Source organism: Lepeophtheirus salmonis, chromosome 1 (assembly GCF_016086655.4).
Source record: "Lepeophtheirus salmonis chromosome 1, UVic_Lsal_1.4, whole genome shotgun sequence".
Lineage (NCBI taxonomy): Eukaryota > Metazoa > Arthropoda > Copepoda > Siphonostomatoida > Caligidae > Lepeophtheirus > Lepeophtheirus salmonis.
In genome coordinates, this window is record NC_052131.2 from 46,022,644 (window position 1) to 46,044,034 (window position 21,391).

Below are 21,391 nucleotides of genomic sequence, written 5' to 3' on the forward strand. Positions count from 1 at the left end.
AAAGTCTGTTCTGAATAGTTTCTAATTGTTTGAGAAAATTTATTTTTAACATAGTGATGATTATTTTTCATACTTTTTTAATACAATTTTTAAAAGCTGAAATATATTTTTAAAATTTCTTGTTGGTTGTGTTTGATAGTTATTGAATAATAAATATTTTTTTTAATAATTGAATTTTTAATATTATTATATAAAACAATACATAAATTACTACATTCAATTTGTTAATTAAATTTTATTAAACCTGCATAGTTTTTATTTATGAATAAAAATTGAGCTTCATTTTCCACCCAAATAACTTTATTTCCTTTTGGAACGCAATTCAAATCAAACTTTCCCTTCAATTCAGATAAAGATATTATCCTCATTCAAAAAAATTTCAGACATTTGATCAAGTTTATTCAATTTTTTCTTCCTTCATGCTTCAGGACAAGAAGATTTTGATGTTTTTCTGGTATTCTGCTCAATCATAGAACTATTATAAAGGTTTAATGACGGAACATCATTTTCCTTTAGTGAACGGTGTTCCTTTTTACTATCAGCTAAATTATTAAAAAAAATTGATCGTGGAAGCCTTTTAAAATGTATTTAAAAAAATACATGTAAAATATAATTTCTAAGTCATTTTCCAAAAGCACATCCAAGTTCAAAGTTAAATATAAATTCATAACAGTTATTATGTCTCTTGAATTTTTAATGTAGTTATTTTTTTAAAGAACAATTCGATTCTATATTTAAGTGTAATTATATTTATTACAAAATTATTATTATTATTAATAGAAAAAGGTGAGCTTTTGAAGTTTCGTCGACTTTTAAAATTTCCATTCATCCATATATTATCTAGTAATTCATGGACTAACCCAAGCTTTAACTCTCAAGTTTGGATTCAAATATACCCTAGAAATTCTCAAATATTTTATTTACATGTAAAATGTGTCTATATGTCTTTACAATATGCGAAAAATATATGCAAAAATATTTCCCACACTAACCGGGTGTACCACTATTTATTTGAATTAGTTCATAGATATGATTTTAATTTGATTGTAAACTCATACTCTCACCGAACTTGACCTCTGCATTAAATGATGTCCTATATTTCTTATTATAGATCTGGATATTTTATTTAAGTGAGTTGTCTTTATACAAATTATTTATGTCCAGTTTACATGTAGCAAATCTTACATTTTGAGTTAGATTCCTTGTAATCTTACAAGGACATCTTTTCAGCGTTTTCCCTATATTTTTTATGTTATTAAAATGGGCTTGCTTACTTTTATCATTTCATAAAAGTCGTGACTCGTGAGCAACACATTTTTATCATCCTCCATCGTGAATTATCGCAATTTTATAAGTTATAATACTGAGGATATAAACTTCGCTTATATTATTGATATTGGAGTAGGAGGATCTCAACTTTTTCGAGATATTAGGACAATTAGTACTTCGGAGGATCATTAAGGTAGATTGAAGTGTCACATTATGTAGAGGAGGTTATGAGTTCCTCTACTAAGGAGCATCAGGGGAAGGGAGGAAAGGGACTCGGAGTCGATCCGTAAACTGAAGGATGATATAGGAGGAGGCCACATCTTACAAAAGCTCGTAGTGCCTTACATAATATGTGATCTCCTCTGGCCTCATCCCTCAGTCGACAGATCTACTCAAAGTCCATCTCCTCCTCTACTCCAATAATATATTTTTCGCGTTGCTTCACAAACCAAATTTATTTCTTTATCATTAAAAGGTTGTCTGTCTCCAATTTCGAGATAGAAAGATAAACTATGACGTACGGGTAAACTTAGTTATTATAGATATGAGACATATAAATGTATCATGGTGTACACAAAGTTCATTTAAATAACATGGGACATGTCATTGTATATTTCAATAAATATATATCTATATTCTAATATTCTTTTACCATATCATTTTTTAAATAAAAAGCCATAAAGATACAAAAAATACAAAGGCAAAAAATATTAATTACGAATTCGGAATATTAGCGTACTCACAACAAACATAGTACATTACAAAATTAGCAAAATAAAAAATAATAAGGCAGTCCTGATTCAGAGAGCGATTATAAGACTCAAAAAAATATTGCAAGTAAAAATATAATGAGACTCTTCACGGAATTGGTAACTATAGATAAAGAGTATTATAATTAACTAATTGATTGTTAAGTAAACGAGCAAATAACAAGGAAGTAATTCAGTAATGAACATAGAAATTGTTCCATTGTCGCACAAAGAATTACTTCAAGAGATTATTAATTCACAATAATAATTATTATATATTGAGAAAATGAAAAACAGCAATTCTTAAACCGTAAAACACAAAAAAATACATTCTTCTTATTTATCCTGTAAGTATATGTATCTTCAAGATTAAAAAAAAATTAATATATATATTTTTTTACATCAAATCACAATGTTCTTTTTTCTTTAAATGAGGCTCTGAAACGAATTTTTGCCGAATTAAACCATGATTTTTATCATGGGACTCAGTGGGTTGAGATTTAAAGTATATTTTTCTAATTAAAGTGTCCTGTCGATGGGGAACCTGCTTCTTGTCATGGAGTCGATCATTATCTGGAACATTCGATGTTTTTTCTAAAGCAACATACCTTGAAACCCTGGTCAAAATAGATATAAGATCTTCATCCTCAGAGGAATTGCTTATTTCTTTACAAATTGCTTGAATAAACCAGGATCCAGAATTTGATCTAAATGAAAACTGTCCAGGGTAGGATGCTGTATAAATAAGTAAGTCGGAATAAGTTGGAATACGGTAAATAGCCCGAGCAGAACCTCGACCATCAAACGCATATCTCGGCATGTTGTTTTGGGTTAAGCACTGAAGATAAGTTCCATCATCAGCTAAATCTCCTTGACAGGCTTGGATAAAGATAAGCTTAGGCTTTCCAGCAAGGATTGGGCAAGAGTCGGGTAATAAATTTCTAATAATATCACGATCCAAACGATAATTTCTATCAAATCCATAGAGAATCCCCTCTTCTTCACCATGAGTTGAAATAAAAATTACCAAACAGGATAAGTTATTCATTTCTGACAGGGAACAGAGTTTATCTTCAATTTGAGAAGCAGTGTAGTTTTCGCATACTTCAATATTAAAATTGAGTGGTTCAAACGAACTTCGAATGGCCTCCATATCTTTATCAGTTCCAGCTCGAGGAGGGATCTCTCGAGAACTTTCGTACTCATTATGATTGAATACAATAAGTAACCTTTCTCCATTAGTCAAGTTATAGGCATCACCATCTTTATGAGTAAGAGTTGTATGAATGGAAGGAAATCTTTTTTCCTGAATAGGAAAATGAGCAGGAGATGAAAATGATCTAAAATCGATTGGTCTCTCTGGGAGAGCATCAGTTGTATCAACATCAAGGACGGAATTTTTTCGAGATCGTGGTTCCCCATTGTTGGACAAGAGATTCGAAACGAAATTTCCCACATCTTTTATGGTGTGAAGTCTGGAATGAATAGAAGATGTTTTCACATTTTCTTTATTAGAGGTAGGTGATTCTTTAGCGTTGTTCATAATATCTGGTTTTTAACTTATTTTGAGCAAGTGGTCTCATTTGACCAAATCAAACTGAAATAAATAATAGAAAAAAAATTATTGCAATTGATTAGGAGTAAAAATGGCCTTGAAAGTATAATAAGAATGTCCTTTATTCATAAATAAAGACATCAGACAATACGAGATCAAATAATGAATATAATAGAGGAGAGTAAACACCAAAATAAATACTAAGGCAAAATAAGATTGGAACTAATTTCATACGTTTGAAAGAAAATTGATCTTTGTTATCGACTAACAAGGATATAATTGTTTAAAAGTGTATTAAATTATGCATAACAAATTTGAGCAATGATAATTAATTATGTGTACCTCATGCTACTATTGGTGAAAGAGCATAGCTAAGCTATAAAAATAGCTTAATTTTATAAACAAATAACAAATAATTCAATAAGACTTGATTGACTCTTTAAAGCAATATAAATTATTCAAAAACATGACTAAAATTGATGAGAAGTATCAATTCTCTTTTGATTCAATTCTATATAAAATAAGAGAAAAATCATAGGCAATATCAAAAATCCCAGAAAAAAAGATACTCGGCGAGAAGTCTCTGTTGGAAAATTTGAAATAAAGGTTATAAATATCATAACTGGGTAAATACTCAGTCGAAATATGCGGAAAAACACTATGAACTTTTGAGAGAGAAATGTTTTTGTCCTGAAGTAACACTTTTATTTCATTAAAGGCACATCCTGGCAGGACAACATAAGACTCAGTTTGCTCTTCTTTCTTTTTTTTAATGCTTACAAAAAGTTCCCTTGAATAAAGAGTGTTCATTTGATTTATGACTTGATCTAAAGGCTTCCCGGAGAGGTCTATAAAGTTAATATTAATATTTTTAGAGTATTCGGATTCAGTTCTTTTTGTGTTAGGACGGAGTAAAGGAAATGTAGGAGGCATATATGTTTTGGAAAATATGACATTGACCTCATTATGACGATGTCCAAAGTGGTTGCTTATGTGAGTTACCATGGGCACGACTCCAGCTTGATGAAAATATCCATAAAACACAGCCAAAGTGATGTTAAAAATGTACCATAGAGTTAAAAATGGTTTTTTTTCTCCAAACTTCCATCTCAACTTGTGAGCGTTCATTAGAACAATTGGAACTATCAAAGGTATTAAAAAACGAGGCTCTTGGTGAGGGAATACTGATAATAATCCAAGAGAGACAATATATGTCATCATAGTCATAGAAAAGACTGTTCTTAATCCGGGCTTTCGTCTCCAATCATTAAAAAATAATTCTGTGACAAAATTTAAAACAGTGATTAGGCTTACAATTCCAAGAGGTCCAAATAAAAGAGGAATATTTATAAGCATATGATGCCAAAATGGGTGTGTTCCATGATTGCTCAAATTACCCGGAACAACATTATATAAAATGAAATTTAGAGGAGTTAGCTTCCAGTCTTCCCAATTCATTGTTAAATTCCAAATTTTTTTAAGGGTTAATTCCCCAAAGTATAGTGAATCCGTGAATAATAAAATTAGGGCTGTGAGAAAGAATCCAGGTGCGATGGAAAAAATACGAAAATTAAAGGTTTGAAAAGGCGTCCAGTAAGAATCCACTGCAATATTTCTTTGAAACCAATAAAATAAAGGCATGCTGGCATATATAAAAAAAGTAGGACGATTGTAAACACCTATGGCACAAATCATTGATAAATGGAGGAAGTATTTGTAATCGTGTCCAGGGATTAACTTTCTTTTCTTATTGATTTTTACTCTTTCAGCAATAGTGTCCGCTTCGTCAGCTTCTTTTTGAACTCTGGAGTGCAAATATACAGTTTCCTGCGTTCGTCTCATACAATGAGCCGTCCAATATATTAACAATGAAGTCATGATCATTTCCAATGTGTTAGAAAAACTTCGACTTGCAAAGACAATCATGACGTAAGAGGAGGCTAATGTGGTAAGACATTGATTATAACTATGCTTATAGAGAATACATATCTTGTAGACTGTAAAATCCACGATGAAGCTCGAAGTGAGTATTACAATACGAGGAATTAAGGAAACCATAAATGATCCAATAAAGAAGTTGTAGCCCGTGTAATGATGAAATAGGAAGTTAACACCTCTTAGTAGGGACAATGGTAATCCATAGAGAACATAAGGAACACTTGGACTCCTTAAAGGAGCCGTGACATTAAACTCCCAAGGTGTATTTGTTTTTAAGGAAAGGACATCTCCTGTGATAACTTCAACGGACTGAAAGTATTCGTCCGGATGAATATATCCTGTTTGAGTAAATGCGAACAAAATTCGAATAATTATAAAGATCCAGTATATGTCCCAGACTCGCCACCATAAATTGCTAAAATCCAATGCCAACTCCACTATAGGGTCAAATAAAAAACATTTGCACATTTCAACATAATTCTTGTCCTCAAAGAGCTCCTTAAAATAAAATAAAAGTGTGAATAAAATAAAATAAACAACGTAGAGTAATAATTTATATTCCGTTAGAAAAGGACTCACTTTGAGCCGTTTGTTTGCTTTTGGCCCTTTAAAGGCCGCCAAGGGGTTTGGTTTAGTAGGAACAACGGATGTACTTCGATAGGCTTTAATAGCTCCAGCTAATTTTGTTGCATCCCATGCTTGTTTTAAAAGATAGGCCCCAGGTAAACGATCCATGACATTTAATAATAGACACCTTATGAGCTATGGCCACTAAGTTTTACTAGTTATTCAATGATACCGTTAGCTAGTAGGGGCCTAGCAGTAGTTGGCTCTCATCAAAACCAGAGTTAACAGAAATTAACTTCAAAAAAACAATTAATAAACTAGTATTAGTCAGCTCAGACAATAGCAAAGCTCAATATAACTCAATGACGTCATTGAAAACAAATTTTTTAACAGCTGTCTTATAACAAGAGTAATAAACAGTCGCTATCTACCACTACTAGCAACGCGCCTTTTCATGCCATTAAAACGTCACACCCACTATTCCCCAACCTACCCGTGTGGAGTCCTGTCAACGTAAAACGGTCTATAAAAGCTTGCGTGCAAATATCATGCAGTGCTTTTATGGACTCTATATTGCACAAATTATTGTAAACATAACCAACATATAAATACATATGAATCCGATATTACCAACTTTTTTATAAAACAAGTTATTTCTTTTTAAATTAAAGATGATTTTCATAAAGCCTTTTTTCTCTAATGTCGCATCTGCATTGATTTTTAAGCAGTCTGTAAATTATAATTGACATGCTTTTATCAAAAAGTAGTAAGGGTTAAATGAGTACATTTTAAAGGATTTAATTAAAGAGATGACTTTTATGCTTGCATGTCAATGTTTAAAGAACTAGGGCACAATAATATTATTTGCTGCTATGACTTTAATATATACCTAATAGCTAAATGAGTTAACGTTGTAGATTAGGGTAGGGATGTATTTAGTATTCCCTGGTTAAAAGATAATTAAAATATAGTAACTATATTTTAATTTAAAAAAAGAGGGGAGAGAGAAATATATTTTGGATCTTCCTTTTAAAAAAAAATAATTTTTTTAATATAAGTTTTATACATGGTAAATTGAACATTGATTTTATACACTGTTTAAGTTGGTTTTTAACTTCCGTCATTTGTAAAGGCCCGCAGATTATATATATATTTATTATTATTTTTTTTTTTTTTTGGGGGCTTAGTTTTTTTGAATTTTTTGTAAAAATTTCTAAGATTAAAAATTTTTGCTAATTCAAAATTTTCTTCCAAATCATTTTTTTTTTGTTCAAGACAAAAATTATTTCATGAGGGGAGGGGGGGGGGCTACAGTCCCTCCAGCTCCCCCCTACGGAATCCCCTAATTTGTATTTCATAAAATATGACATTAGATGAATATATTAGAAAAAAAATTAAAAAATGGAATTATTTTTTTAAAAAACCAATTTAAAACATGAAAGGGCCCCTCACATTTACCTTTGCCCTGCACACGCTAAAACCAGGCCTGACTATAATATGAATGTTTAGATATAATTGAAGCTTTTACAATGCGTGCCTCAGAAATATTTTCTCAAATCTACCACCAGGGCCGGTGCCAAGGGAGGAGGTGACACCCCCCTATGGACCCCTATATCTTTTAGGAAAATATATAGCCCGATTAAAAAAAAATAATAATAATAGAGTCAGAAATAATGGGAAATTAGTCGAAAAATTTGAAAAATCCTAGCACTGGCCATTTCTACCACAGTTACAAATTTTTTAAACGTAATTGAGAAAAATAGTCATTTAATTGCAATATACTCATACGTAAATAGGTATGTACGTTAATCACAAAACAATAGACTTTGAGTCAATTTCTTTAATGAGCTTTCTAGAAAAATAATTGTATCTACTCCGTTTTCTTTTGGAAGAGTTCCAAAAACTCAGTTTTTGAGTCTATTATTAAGAAGGTGGAACGCAGAGAGATATTTTTTTCTTCAAAATTGTTTCCGGTGTTATATACTTTGTTTTTCAAATTGGACACAAGTGATTCCATAGTTGAGGAGTATGAATAAAGTTTGAAAAGTAATACATAACGAAAAATAAACGTTAAGTGGCTAGTGTAGTTTTATTTTGCTGTATAGTAGAAACGGTAAATCAGCGGGGGAAAAATACTCAAAATCTGATAGTTTCTTAAAAGATTTAATATGGATGAAAAGTCTGTTCTGCAATTGATACAATGTCTCAGCAAAAGACTATGCCAAGAATTTGAGTCAATAGAATCTCAAAATAAAGATGAAAAACACAGTGAGCCGGAGGAATTTAGCACATCTTGTAGAGCAGGAAATGAAGAAATGAAAATAGTATTTTCTCAGCCAGAGATAAAAGAGCTTGACTTAGAAAATTATGAGACATTTTGGCCTGAAAAAAATGAAAGTGTAGCTAAACAGAATCGTGAAGATGGAAATGTAGCTTTTCAAAATGGAAATATGGAACTTGCTATTTTACTCTACACTGAAGCTCTTAAATTTAGGTACTAACCCAAGAGTAACAAAACTCCTTCTCTTCAATTAATTAGGATAATATTTAATTTTATTTTTAGTCCAGTACATCCTACCCTATTGCATGGAGAGGACATGTCTGTATCCGCAGCCAATCGCTCAGCGGCTCTTTATCAATTAAAAAAATACGAAGCCTCTGTAAGAGATGTTGATCTTGCATTAGAAGCAGGATATGCAACGGAGATGGCATATAAACTATATATCAGAAAATGTAAATGTTGTTTGGAACTAGGAAAAATATCTGATGCACAAAATGCATTTGATAAGGCAATTGAAGCCATTGAGCGCTCAGGTAGTTTAAACTACATTCTGTAATAAGTTACCACATATTATTATTATTTTCACCTATTTCTAGGATTAAAAAAAGAGTTGCGTAAAGGGATAGCAACAGATCTTCAAGAAGCATTTATCAACTTAATGAAAGAATACCCAACAAATTCAGTTTCCGATACTAAAATCGACTCGAATTGGCCTGACTGGGCTGATCTTCCTCATCCTCATTCAAAATATCCTGCAGCCATAGATAGCATCGAAGTTTGTTATGATAAAAATAAAGGTCGACATGTCATAGCCAAAAAGGATATTGAAGTCGGAGAAGTTATTTTTCGAGAGAATCCCTTGGTTTGTTATTTGAGTCCAGATGATACGGACTCTTTGGTTTGCTTAAATTGTTTCTCTTATATCAAGGTAGAATATTGTATTTTTATAGATTATAATTATTTCAATATATCATGGTTCAAATTTAGGATTATGGTTCAATTCCCTGTCCAACTTGTAGTGATGTAGTATTTTGTAGTATGATTTGTCGTAAAAATGCCCTTGAGTCATATCACACAGTGGAATGTAAAATGAAGAAATACTTGGCAAGTGCAAAACTCTTCAGACTCCCTCTCATTATGTTAGCCATAAGAATGATCACCCAAAAACCTTGTTCATTTTTTCGAACAAACAAAAATGATTTTGAAGTTCATGATATAACACATGGCGTGGAGTGTGAATTATACAAATCAGATGATTATAAAAATGCTTTTAACCTCGTTACTCATAGAAATAAAAGAGAAGTTATTGATCGTGTCACAAAATGCATTTTTGCAGGGATTATTGTCAAATTTTTAGAAAAGGTAAATTATTTAGACGATCCTGAGAAACTGGAAGAGGATCAAATTTTGATTGGGAGATTATTGGTTCATTTCATGCAAGTTGTTCAATTCAATACTCATATGATAGAAAGCGTTTATAGTAATCGTCTCATAGCTTCTGATGCTGAAACAAGGTATTTTGACTGAATATATATATAATAATAAGTAATAAAGTGATTATATTGCAGAATATGGAAAGATGCAAAATATTTTAATCATGGGGAATTTGTTGAAACTACTCGTCTTGGAGGCGGCATTTTCCCAACTATAGCTAATGTAAACCATTCCTGTGATCCAAATTTTCTACTTGTAAATGTAAATAATAAGGCAATTGCAATTGCTAGTCGTCGTATTCGAGCTGGGGAAGAAATCCACGATTCATATGGAGCAGTATATTATCACTTGAGCAAAGAAGAGCGAATTAACTTTCTTAAAGTACTATTTTTTTACTTGGAATTATCTTCTCCTTTGAAATTTAATTTGTTTCTACGTTTTTAGAATTCTCATTGGTTTGAATGTAATTGCATTGCTTGTTGCAAAAATTGGCCAATTTTCAGTCGACTACCAAGAGATTATCTCCGACTTCCTGGCTCCCTCTTTAAGTATAATCGATGTAATCGCAAGGAACTTCAGAAAGACGTGGATTCCGTAAAGAAGAAAATTGATTCTGCAAAAGTAGTTCAAAATTTTGAACATTCCAGACAAATGTTTCATGGTTGGATGAAACTATTAGACGAACTTATTGTTCCTCCGCATCAAGATATGATAAACGTTCGACGAGGCATTAAAAACTGTCTATGGCTTCAATCACCAAACATCATTCCAGTCAAAGAAGATGAAGCACTTTTACGCACAAAAGCCAAATTTAAAGAAAAAACATCCTTGAAAAAATAATGGAATCCTAAATAAAATATAAATTTAACATCCTGCAATCAATATAGATACTTATCACAAATCGACATATGTATGAATCCATCTTATGACGGAAATAAAGTATTTTTGTATTTAATTATGAATTTTGCATAAATAAATATCAATCATAATATGTAAAACTGAGTGATTGATTCGTAAGTTTATGTTAACAGAAATGTCTTGTGTGCAGCCAGTATTAGATGTAAATTGAATAATAGGTATGTTTAAAGGTCAATAGGACAAAATTGGGAATATTATTCAAAAACGTTTCCCAACCGCGCATTATATTCACTAATATTATAAAAAAGTACCTTAGTTTACCAATTTAATTAGTTAATTAAAACTTTAAGTATCTTTCCAATATGATAATCATTTATATTTTTCTTGATTTAGACCTAATTAAAGTACATATTTATTATTCTTATAAAAAATGGAGAAAATTCATTTATGATGACATTACTACGTGATATCTATGACGAATTAATTAATGTTAAAAATTTGGTCAAAGACCGTTATAGTTTTAACTAATTTGGTCCAACTGGATCGATCAACAAAAATCGATATTGATGCTGTCGCACGTCTATTTTTTTATTTATTTAAAAAAATTAAATTAGTAGAAAAAATCTCGTTTTCGGAAATGATGAAATTATGTTTTACAATTTTTTTTTTTTTTTTTTTTTTTGATAAGGAAATTTTGGCTTGGATCAAGGCTGCCAGATTTTGAATTTCACATATCATCTTGGGTTTTAGTCCAGAAAACTTGTATTATCATCGGTTTTTCGTATATAATAAGCTAATAAAGGATAATTTCTACAGTATGTGTTGCAAAGTGTAAACATACTTAATATTGAATGGAGCTATGTAATAAAATATGAAAGATATAAAATTTTGATGAAAATTGGATAATTGCAAAGCTAAGGTTAATAGATCCTATACTATCCCAAAACCCTAGTCTTTCAGTACTATCAATAATTCAATTTGCTGGATATTTCTTCTCTTTACTTGTATCAAAACATACAGAAAACTATCTTGATTATCAAAAGAAGATTTACCGTTTATCTGCAACCGACCATTTGAAAATATCTACAAAACTTTCTTGTATAAAGATATCAAAATAAATCATTATATTAATATTCTTGCACACTTTGTTTTTTCAAATCTTGGGTTTTAGATAGGTACGTCTAGATTTTTGTTGAAAAGTTCACTGGCAGCCCTGGTCTGGAACAAAATATCGGTTCAGATCAGCCTTTAGAAAAAAATAATGAAGACCGAAACGGAAAAAATCGGTCTTGTACTGAATCTCAACACTAGCTGATATCATTAAGCAAAGATTGTCGGATTTGGACGTGTCTTTAAGATCTAGCACGGTACCGGACGTGAACACTTTGGAAACAATATATTCCTAATTATTCTTAGTTTAAATCAAATATCCATTCTGATGTTCTGAAAATACAAATGTATGTATTTGATTTTTTTTATAAGGCTCAATAATATCGACGAATATGTTTGAATAAAAATTATATAGATTGGTATTTGTTAATATTTTCTAACTCATCTAACTTGACTCCAATTTATATTGTAATAATGTGTACATACCTATTATTTTATTTTTATTTGATGTAATGTCGAATATGTAACTATATGAGAAGGAAGTTTGGTTAAGTCCTCAAAAACTAGCAGAAGTATGTATAAAAAGTATAATTTCGTAACCAATTTCCAATTCTTTTGGCTTTTAAATGTAATTTTAAGAATATGACTTGATCAATGATAACTTTTTTAAAGCAAAAATTGATTGATTGCATTTACATATGAATTACTCCAGAAACTTTTAACAAGAACTTTTTCTCATTAAGTAATCCAGTCTTATGAGTACTTAAGACCGCCGGTCCTTCGTAGTGTCAGTGGTAGAACTGATTTAAAAAAAATATATATATAGTTGAGTGACGTCATCAAGGACCGAACTTTTTAAGTTTTAGGACTAATATCCAGGACTGGACGAGATCGACAGCAGTCTTCAGTCCTAAATAAGGACCGACAAAACAATAATCATATTTCCTTTTTTTGATAAATATTACTCAAAATCAAAGAAATGAGGTTTGGACTGGAAAAATAAAAATTGACAATGAAATAAAATTTTAAATATAACTTTTTCTAGTAGATTAACCCATCTAGATATACTAATATACCATGCTAATATATTTCTTTATAAATCCTGATGTACCTAAATTAGGAGAAAAAAATGTTATAAAAACCCAGATAAACAAGTAACTAAGGTTTAAGTTCCCTTAATTAATTTTTCTTCTTCAAAAAATAAAATAATTTGAGTAGTAAAGGGAATTAAGTATTTGTAAAACCAAGCAATCCTTAACTAAAAAGAACATGGATCGTATTGAACAAAAAACATAAATCAACTTCATACATATGATATGTATATTTAAGTGAAAAAATTAGCATAATATAATATGATATAACGAATGGATATTAATAGAAAATATGATACGATAATTCGCGAGCACATTTATGTTTAATATAGATAGAAAACAGAGTAGAATTTACAAACGTCCACTTCTTTTTCTTCCAGTGAATTTTGTATCTGGTCGAGTATCCCTTCCTTGTCTTCTTCTGCGTTCCTTCTTTTCTAGAATCCAATCTCGACTTTTTTTCACTGATTTTCCATTTCTTAATCGCTTCATCCTTTCTCTGAAAATATTAGGTACATTATATACAATATCAAAAAATTGTCATTACGTAGATAAGATATAATTAATCGACATTGGTAAATTAAACAATTTCATTACAGGTCTAATATCGTGCTTCAAACATAAAGTGTACCAGGAATTATTTCTCCGACGAAAGTTTAACTTTATGTTATAGTACTACGTTTGAAAAAATATTTTTATTTTATTCGTTCACTAGCCAATCTAAATTAACGAGTGAGTTTGTTATTGATAAGGTTATTTGTTGACCTTAGAATTGAAATAACTATAGGGGCTCCAACAATTATTCCTTCTGTCTTAAATAGCATCGTGGCTGCCAATTTAATGAATAAACAATTTAGAATTTAAATTCAATCAATAAATGGAATAATCCAAAGTACTTTGTTAACTATTTGCGCATTTTTCAATTTGATTTCCACATCTTAAAAAAAAAAAAGGTGGTCGGACAAATATTACTAACATAAGACAACTTAATTAATGTATAAAGATACGTTGGAGATTAAGAAATCAACCCAAGAGTACACAAGTACTCTTGGTTAGCCGTCTAATTACAAAAGGTTGGAACAGATACAGATTGCGGTGTGGTTATGTGATTGATATTTGTTGAATAACAGTTAATTGTCGTAGGAAAAATCTCCAAAAACTAAAAGAGCTTTTACAAGAAACCAAAAGTGAATAACCAACTAACACGCAGATAAAAGATTATAAATTATCAATTCATTTTTTACAAATTATATAATTATTATTAGTTGATTGCCTACATATCTTGTGATCGAGATGCTACAAATTCAGAAATTTATTCGCCCTAAAATTGTTAATGCAGAAAATGGGTCTTAGGCCAAAATAACACAGAAATATGTAGCTATGTATATTATTTCTGTGTTTCTTACATTAGAAGTACTCACAAGAACCAATTGAGATAAAATAGATGTAAGTGACTAAATATGTTCGTTTCATTCTATGAAAATTTAATACCCAGTAAGCATATATAAGCGATACTTACTCGATTTTTTACTAGAAAATTGTGTAGACTTTTATTCCTGCATATACCAACATATATTTACGTAACAGATACTCAACTTCTTTTAAATAATTAAAGCGGTATGAAAAAAGTTGCAATTTTTCTTCCGCAGACAAATTCGAGATAAATTATTTGTAAAGAATTAGCTACCTTTTCTTTTCATGTTTTACGGTTTGACTCTCTTCATCTTCTTCTCCTAACGCCTTTGGAAGGAAGGAATTTCCTCCAGTCATTAAGACTAAAAAGAACTTTTTGGCCTTTGTAGAGTTTGGATAATCGACAACTATACCTCCAGTAAACCCAGCTCTCATAGAGGCATTAGTGATCATTTCTATTTGTTGATTATTCTCTGGATAGAATTGAAAAATAGCCCGAGCTCCACACGACTATAATTAAATAAACATTTTATTAGACTTCTTCGATTAATTTGTAGGAAAGTTACAACTTACTAAGGAAGAATAAAGTGATGAAAAGAAAGTATAAAGACGTTTTTGGGGATGATGATAACTTTTGTCAGCGTTACAAAGCCACTGAAGAGCGGAAATACTGATGGCTCCATCAAAAGATCCGGCTCTGAATGGAATTCCATCACCCATGTCAGAGAGTATAAGGTCTCCTTCCACTTCTCGCTCTCGGGCAACATCTAGGTGTTTAAGCAAAATATTGAGTAATGAATAAATATATTAGAAATATAAGACCTATCCATGGAACTCTTGATACTTAGAATAAAGACGGCATTTTTCCCTTATGAATCATTTATTCGTTTATTATATACAAAATGTATCATAGTAAAAAAAAGGTAGGAATATACTGTGTTTATCATTTTTAGAATGTATAAAATAGAAATTTCTTCCTCACATTTTTTTACAAACTTTAACTTGAACAATTTATACCATTTTCAAACAAAAACTAATTACTTACGACGGATATCGTTGAATATGTATATCTTCAAATAATTACCAACGAAAAATCGATGTTTATACAAATTATACACTAAGAACAGTAAGCGTATAAATTTTGTTTATAAGTTACACATTTCATTTTGATCTATTAAAATGACGTGGTTATTATGTATTTAAGAGTAATAATATAACAGTGGGCATTCAAACTTTATAATGCACCATAGAATAATTATATTTTAGTCATTTTTATTAAAATAGTATAAAATTAGACCACTAATATGTCAATCATTTTATGGAATATTCAATTATTGTAAGATCAATAATCCAAGCACTTTAAATCTTTCATTTCAAATTAGTGATCACATTTTAGGTTGTAACTTGTAGACAATATATATAAGAAAATTCAAGTGGGGAAAAAAAAGGAAAATAAAATGAAGTACATTGACTGCCATGATCTATCTCAAGGATTGGACTCTCTTCATTTAGTCTACTTACTCAACATTGCTGAAGAAATATCCATACCAATCCAAAAGTGTCCATTTTCTTCAAGAACTTCCCCAGAGAGCCCCGATCCACACCCTAAGTCCAAAATAAAGCATGGGACATCAGGAGGAAGATTCAAAAGTTCCATTGCTCTTTCCGTCATGTCATTTTGGATCTGCATCATTCTTGTACTGAAAAAGTCGAGATTAATAGGTTATTTAACTCATTATATACTATAAGAGATCCAAATGGCCTCCTTACTTACTTAGTGGTGTATTTCTGAGCTTCATCCTCATTATAAAACTGTCATAGGATCATAATATTTATACTTGTTATTAATATTGAATATAATAATAGACAAATTATACTCACAACATCCGGAGGAGCCTTATGCTCTGGTCTTCGAACGGAAGACATCTTGTAGTGTATTTATGGGGAGATTCGTTTAAAATCCGCTAAACACGTGTATTCACCGAGATGTCAGAACTCTTAAGTTGTTTTGTTTAAAATAGAAGTTTACAAGTTTATATTCTCGCTAGCTGCGCTACCTACTTATTTTAATTGGCAAATAAACATTTACTTTTTGTACAAATATGTAGTTTTTGTACAAAAGAAGATAACTTTATACCGTGACGTCAGTATTGTTCATGTTGATGGTCGACTAAAACAATGTAATGAGTTTTTATACTATGTCTATAGATCTTATGAATATTATAACATTATAATTATTGAAAATATTCTTTTGATTTTTTTGTTGCAGATATAATTTCCTTGAATATAGTCCTGTTGTTTTTAATTTCTGAAAATATTGAATAACAAAACGTACACACTAAGAAAAGTAAGCACAATATGGACTTTTTTTAAACTTCGATGTCCTGTAAGTAATACGGTATCCTGGAACAAAATAATTATTCACCATATCGATGTATTTCAATAGAAGGCACTTATAGTATAAACATTAGACCCATGAGAGTATTCAACAAAAATCTTACATTTTCACTACATATCGATTAGAAGTATATAATTTTAATAAGTATAAATCGTAGTAAAATAATCAGTAATCAAATATAAGGCTAAACAATTAATACAAAATAAAAATATAAGCTTAAATTAATAAAGCACATAAATAACAAATTTATTAAGTATATTACACCATTATTTACAATTGATAAATAAGAAAATAATTTTTAGTGTCAATGGCATATTAATATGTTTTACAATTGTTGTGGCACTTAGTCAATCATTCAGTGTCAATGAATTTTTGAAACAATCGTTTTAGATACAGTTTTGTAACATTGTAAACGTTTAGTGTAATCGGTAATTTATTTATTGAATATTGATGTGGAGATCCTAAATCCCCACGAGAGTGATATTCAAAAATAATGAGAAGTAATTTAGCAATTCAGAAAATGACTTCCGACTTACTAACTTTTAAAATATTTTATACGAAATTCATATTTTCTAATGTAAGTCTTCTAAAGTTATAAGATACATAAGTTTTATTAACATATTTATCACATAAGAATTCCCTTCGACAATTTATAAATATATATTTTCTTATTTTTTACAATGTCAGAAGAGACTCACAAGTAATAATAGGTTCTGCCTTTACTTTAGTTGTACTAAAACTGATTAAAAAAGAATAAATAAAGTTGATTGAAGTAATCAAGGATTGTACTTTATAGGGTCAAATATGAAGGACTGAACTGGACTGCTGTCTTCAGTCCAGAATAAGGACTAAACAGAGCACGTCGTTAATCAGTTTAGTTGTATGGTGCCAGTCCCCATAGTATTTGTTTAAGAGGTTACGTGTTTATAATTTATTTCAAAAGTTTCGTAGTTTAAAAAGAAATTACGAGGGAAACCCATGGCTCATCAATACCCATATTTTTAACGGTTCAAACTAATTCCGTTCATATTAAGGTTGTTTCCGGTTCAAGTTCAGCGGTTCTATCGGTCCCGGTTCTTTTTATACATGATCAGTTTGGTAACATACACTTAAAACAAGGGGCGTCACTAGAAAATGATATTACATACGAACAGGGCCGCAGCTACCTTATACGCAGTGTGTATATTACCCCAAGTTCCAACAGGGGCCCTGAAAACTCGTATAAGAGGGTGTTGGGCTCAGTTTAATATGTATTAGTGTAGGAGAGGGGGAGCTTTGCATAGTGAAGTTTGAAAAAAAACGAGCTTAAGAAATATTATAGTTATTGTTATGATATTATAGGGCCCTGACAAGCTTAGTAGCGGACCTGGATCCATAATCTATCCCATCCCTTCTCTCTTGTATTTACACTATCTGGTGCCTAAAACCTCTTTTCCAGATCCTTAAGAAGTCCTTAGCTATTTGGAAGCTTTTTAAAAGTCGTTAATAAGAAAATGATAAGGCAAGCTTCGACTGTTAATATTGGTCTTGAAGAGAAGGACCCTTCATCGATTACCAACGCGAAGGTTTGAACGGCTTGGTATTAGCGATGGCATGGAACATGTATTGATCCAAACGTCATTTTGAAGAGTCCATTCACTGACACACGTCAAAAATGGCAGAGGTACAGACTGGGGATGTCTTGTATAATTACAAACAAGTCCCGGGAAGATCCTAAGAAGAGAATTGTTATTTTTACAAAAAAGAATTGGAGACCTCTTGCCGTTTATTCTACCATTGTTTAAAAATTACCCGATCCTTAGGATGGTGAAGGAAGAAGTCTGGAGAAATTTTCATGTGAGATTGAGTCCCTCGGATTAGCGCATTGTGACATCCTCACAATATAAAGATAGGCGGAAGATTGAGTGGCTCATCTCCAAAATACAATGTATGATACACACAGTGAAGCACAAGAACCAAGAGCTCCCTTCGTGGCTCCATGATTACGTCTCTAATGCAATAATAATCCACAATTCCTTCTACATGGATGGGAGATACTAATACACAATATTTATTAATAATTATTAATATTAGTCAGAACTAATAATTATGATCATCCCTTCAAGATGTCATTTATCAGATCTCTGGATTTGCCGGTTTTTCTTTTTTGTTTTTTTTCCTTGTGTCGTTGACCTAATATTATAGTAATTCATGAATCATGATTAAACATGCAGTTGTCGTTTCTTTTTTTTATGTTTTATTTAAAATCAGACCATGATATTAATTTTTCCATTATTTTATCAATGTATTGTTTAAAATGCATAATCATATTTAACCCTTAAATAATGTGCTTAAATACTTATTACTTAGTTATGACTTATGAGGATAACTACCATGTAAGAAACTGTTTTTTATACTAGTTATATTTAACTACAAATTTGGTCATTCTAATCACCAATTATTAATTGATACTATCATTTCATTTTCATCTATTCAAATTTCATGGTTATTATGTATTTAAGAGTAATATAACTCTGGGCATTTGAACTTGATACTGTACCACAAAATACGTATATTTTAGTCATTTTAAAAAATTCGGAACTTGTTCAGAACTCATAAATATGGTGTACAGAGAGTGAATTTATTGCATACATAATATTATATACTTTACAATATTTATTTCTACATATGCCTAGGCAATACGTGTTTAAAGCATTAAAATACTTATAATGCTTAATACGTGGTATTGAATAATATAGGCTTTATAGTGCTTTATTTGGCGAAATACAGAGAAGAAGTTCGAGCCGGTGTCCTTTCCCGTTACACTCTGTGTGTATGAAAAGTACGTACACACAATTTGAAAAAAGAGGAGCTATATAAGTATAAGATTATGAGCAAGCAGCTAGTAGCGAAATCTAACAGAAAAAGAAGAGAGTTTGAATAAATAAACGTAATATTTTGGTACATGTACTCATCATAGTACTTTAACTGCCTATTTAATACTTAAACAAAGTGCGACACCAAAAGTAGCAGAGGCATTAATCATCATCATCACTTACTATTTTACTTTCATCCCCCACAAAGGTAAACAGCAGAGTAGTACGCATTGAGTTATTGGTTATTATATTTTATTTGCTCCCCAGATGATGGCTCTGGGTACTTTTCCGGAAGAGCCGAAATGGAGGCGTCTGTTCGTCAAGGACGCTGAGTCACAGCTATGGAAATTGCAGTTTGAGGCTCCGGATGGGAAAAGATATGATTGCAATCAGTCAGAGGACGTCATTCGCCGAAAAAGCACAGAGTCCTCAGAGTCGGAAGGAGACTGTGAGTCCTGCATTTCTTCCATTTCATCCTGTGCAACGACGACCTTTGCCCCGCTTCAAATTATATTCTGCTCAAGACGCCCCAATATTATTGATTTCAAAAAGAGAACCAGAAAAGGAAAGAAATGTCTTCGTCTTCCTCCCGCTCCAATAATACAGATTCAGAAAATGGCTAAATCCCCTGTTCTTCGCATCGCTCTTGTGGACGTATTTCGAGATACTCCACTATGTAAAATCCCATGTTGTCTATGTCTCAAAACCTTTGCAATTCCGGACTTTTTAACGATTGATTTCTCTACGGACAGATTAAAAATCGAATGTAGTAGATGTGACTGGGGGACGGTCAGAGTCTATTCCTCTAAGGGAATGCACTCGTAGTCTCTCTTCGACAACCTTCTCAACTACCTCTTAATTATAAAAAAGGAACTCATTTTTAAAGTTCTGAAATCAACAATGTATGTACCTTAGGAGTCAAATTTCAGATGTTTATAATATTACTTATGGATTCAGGAAGAAGGATTAAAAATATGTATTACTAATATAATATATAAAGTCAATGTGTCCTAAGTGATAGTGATAATTTGCAATTATCTTGTCGTTAGAGTTGAAATCACTAAATGTACGATCCTCTTGACGTATGTTATGTTATTTTAGTGCTCATGACTTGATTTTTAGATTGAAAGAAGCTTCCCATTGCCATAAGTCATCCAAGTATGTCTTCGATATATTTGAGTATTTAAATGTTTCAAAAGGATTGTATTTTTAAAGAAAATTCTATGTACCTAAATTATCTTGTCATTTTTTTTTTTACAGTTACCCACAAATAATATATAGGATAATTGTAATATATTATAATTTATCGTGATATGTGAATTTTTTTAAATCAGTATTGTATAGCTCAATTGATAGAAATTTAAACAATACTAAACAAATAGTTATCTATTCGCCTTTATTGGATTATTACCTGGCTTTATTTATATGTAATCAACATTTTAATTTGTTAAAAAGTGAAGAATGATATTAGGGTTCAATCAAATGGGTATTGCGAGAATACTCAAACAGGAATACTTATAATTTAATATATATACATGTCATTTTAATATTTGTATTCCTTGTCACAAATATTGAATAATTTCATAATTACAGTCATACCCTGACCTATGAGTTTTATTCGTTCTTGAGCGGAGCTCGTAAGATAAGGTAATGTATTCCATAAGAAATAAATTTAGAATCGCGCTTGAAGTGGCTCAGACGTCTCGTTACCAACTCTCGACCAGCTCGTATCCAAAAAAAAAACATGTCAATGTAAATTTTTACATGGATTATATTATTATGGATTTTACAAGCTCATTATCTCAAAATACTCGTGTTTCAGGATAGTACTGTTCCCTTATCACAGTTATCATTCCAAGTTAAATTTTGTCAA

The 21,391-nt window shown here is 31.0% G+C and overlaps 4 protein-coding genes and 1 long non-coding RNA gene across 5 annotated transcripts; 2 read left to right on the plus strand and 3 right to left on the minus strand.

Annotated features, from left to right (window-relative positions):
* Positions 1-1,848: 1,848 nt before the first annotated feature.
* LOC121131808 (caspase-1) lies at positions 1,849-3,561 on the minus strand. The gene has a single exon (XM_040727198.1). It carries the CDS (start codon positions 3,559-3,561, stop codon positions 2,416-2,418), a length of 1,146 nt encoding a protein of 381 aa, XP_040583132.1. The 3' UTR covers positions 1,849-2,415.
* A 54-nt stretch (positions 3,562-3,615) lies between these two features.
* On the minus strand, positions 3,616-6,452 carry PIG-Z (phosphatidylinositol glycan anchor biosynthesis class Z). Its single transcript, XM_040727196.2, has 2 exons — positions 6,091-6,452; positions 3,616-6,009 (listed from the first exon to the last, which is right to left on the minus strand). Exons 1-2 carry the CDS (start codon positions 6,244-6,246, stop codon positions 4,063-4,065), a joined length of 2,103 nt encoding a protein of 700 aa, XP_040583130.1. The 5' UTR covers positions 6,247-6,452; the 3' UTR covers positions 3,616-4,062.
* A 1,104-nt stretch (positions 6,453-7,556) lies between these two features.
* LOC121131809 (SET and MYND domain-containing protein 4) lies at positions 7,557-10,815 on the plus strand. The gene is made up of 6 exons (XM_040727199.2): positions 7,557-8,572; positions 8,642-8,892; positions 8,956-9,287; positions 9,347-9,873; positions 9,928-10,174; positions 10,238-10,815. The coding sequence occupies exons 1-6, from the start codon at positions 8,247-8,249 to the stop codon at positions 10,631-10,633; spliced, it is 2,079 nt and encodes a 692-aa protein (XP_040583133.1). The 5' UTR covers positions 7,557-8,246; the 3' UTR covers positions 10,634-10,815.
* Positions 10,816-13,063: 2,248 nt separating this feature from the next.
* LOC121131810 (18S rRNA (guanine-N(7))-methyltransferase) lies at positions 13,064-18,301 on the minus strand. The gene is made up of 6 exons (XM_040727200.2): positions 16,147-18,301; positions 16,040-16,077; positions 15,787-15,965; positions 14,839-15,032; positions 14,540-14,775; positions 13,064-13,351 (listed from the first exon to the last, which is right to left on the minus strand). Exons 1-6 carry the CDS (start codon positions 16,189-16,191, stop codon positions 13,204-13,206), a joined length of 840 nt encoding a protein of 279 aa, XP_040583134.1. The 5' UTR covers positions 16,192-18,301; the 3' UTR covers positions 13,064-13,203.
* Positions 18,302-19,516: 1,215 nt separating this feature from the next.
* LOC121131811 (uncharacterized) lies at positions 19,517-21,122 on the plus strand. The gene is made up of 2 exons (XR_011784301.1): positions 19,517-19,726; positions 19,786-21,122. It is a non-coding gene; the product is annotated as an uncharacterized lncRNA (long non-coding RNA).
* Positions 21,123-21,391: the final 269 nt, after the last annotated feature.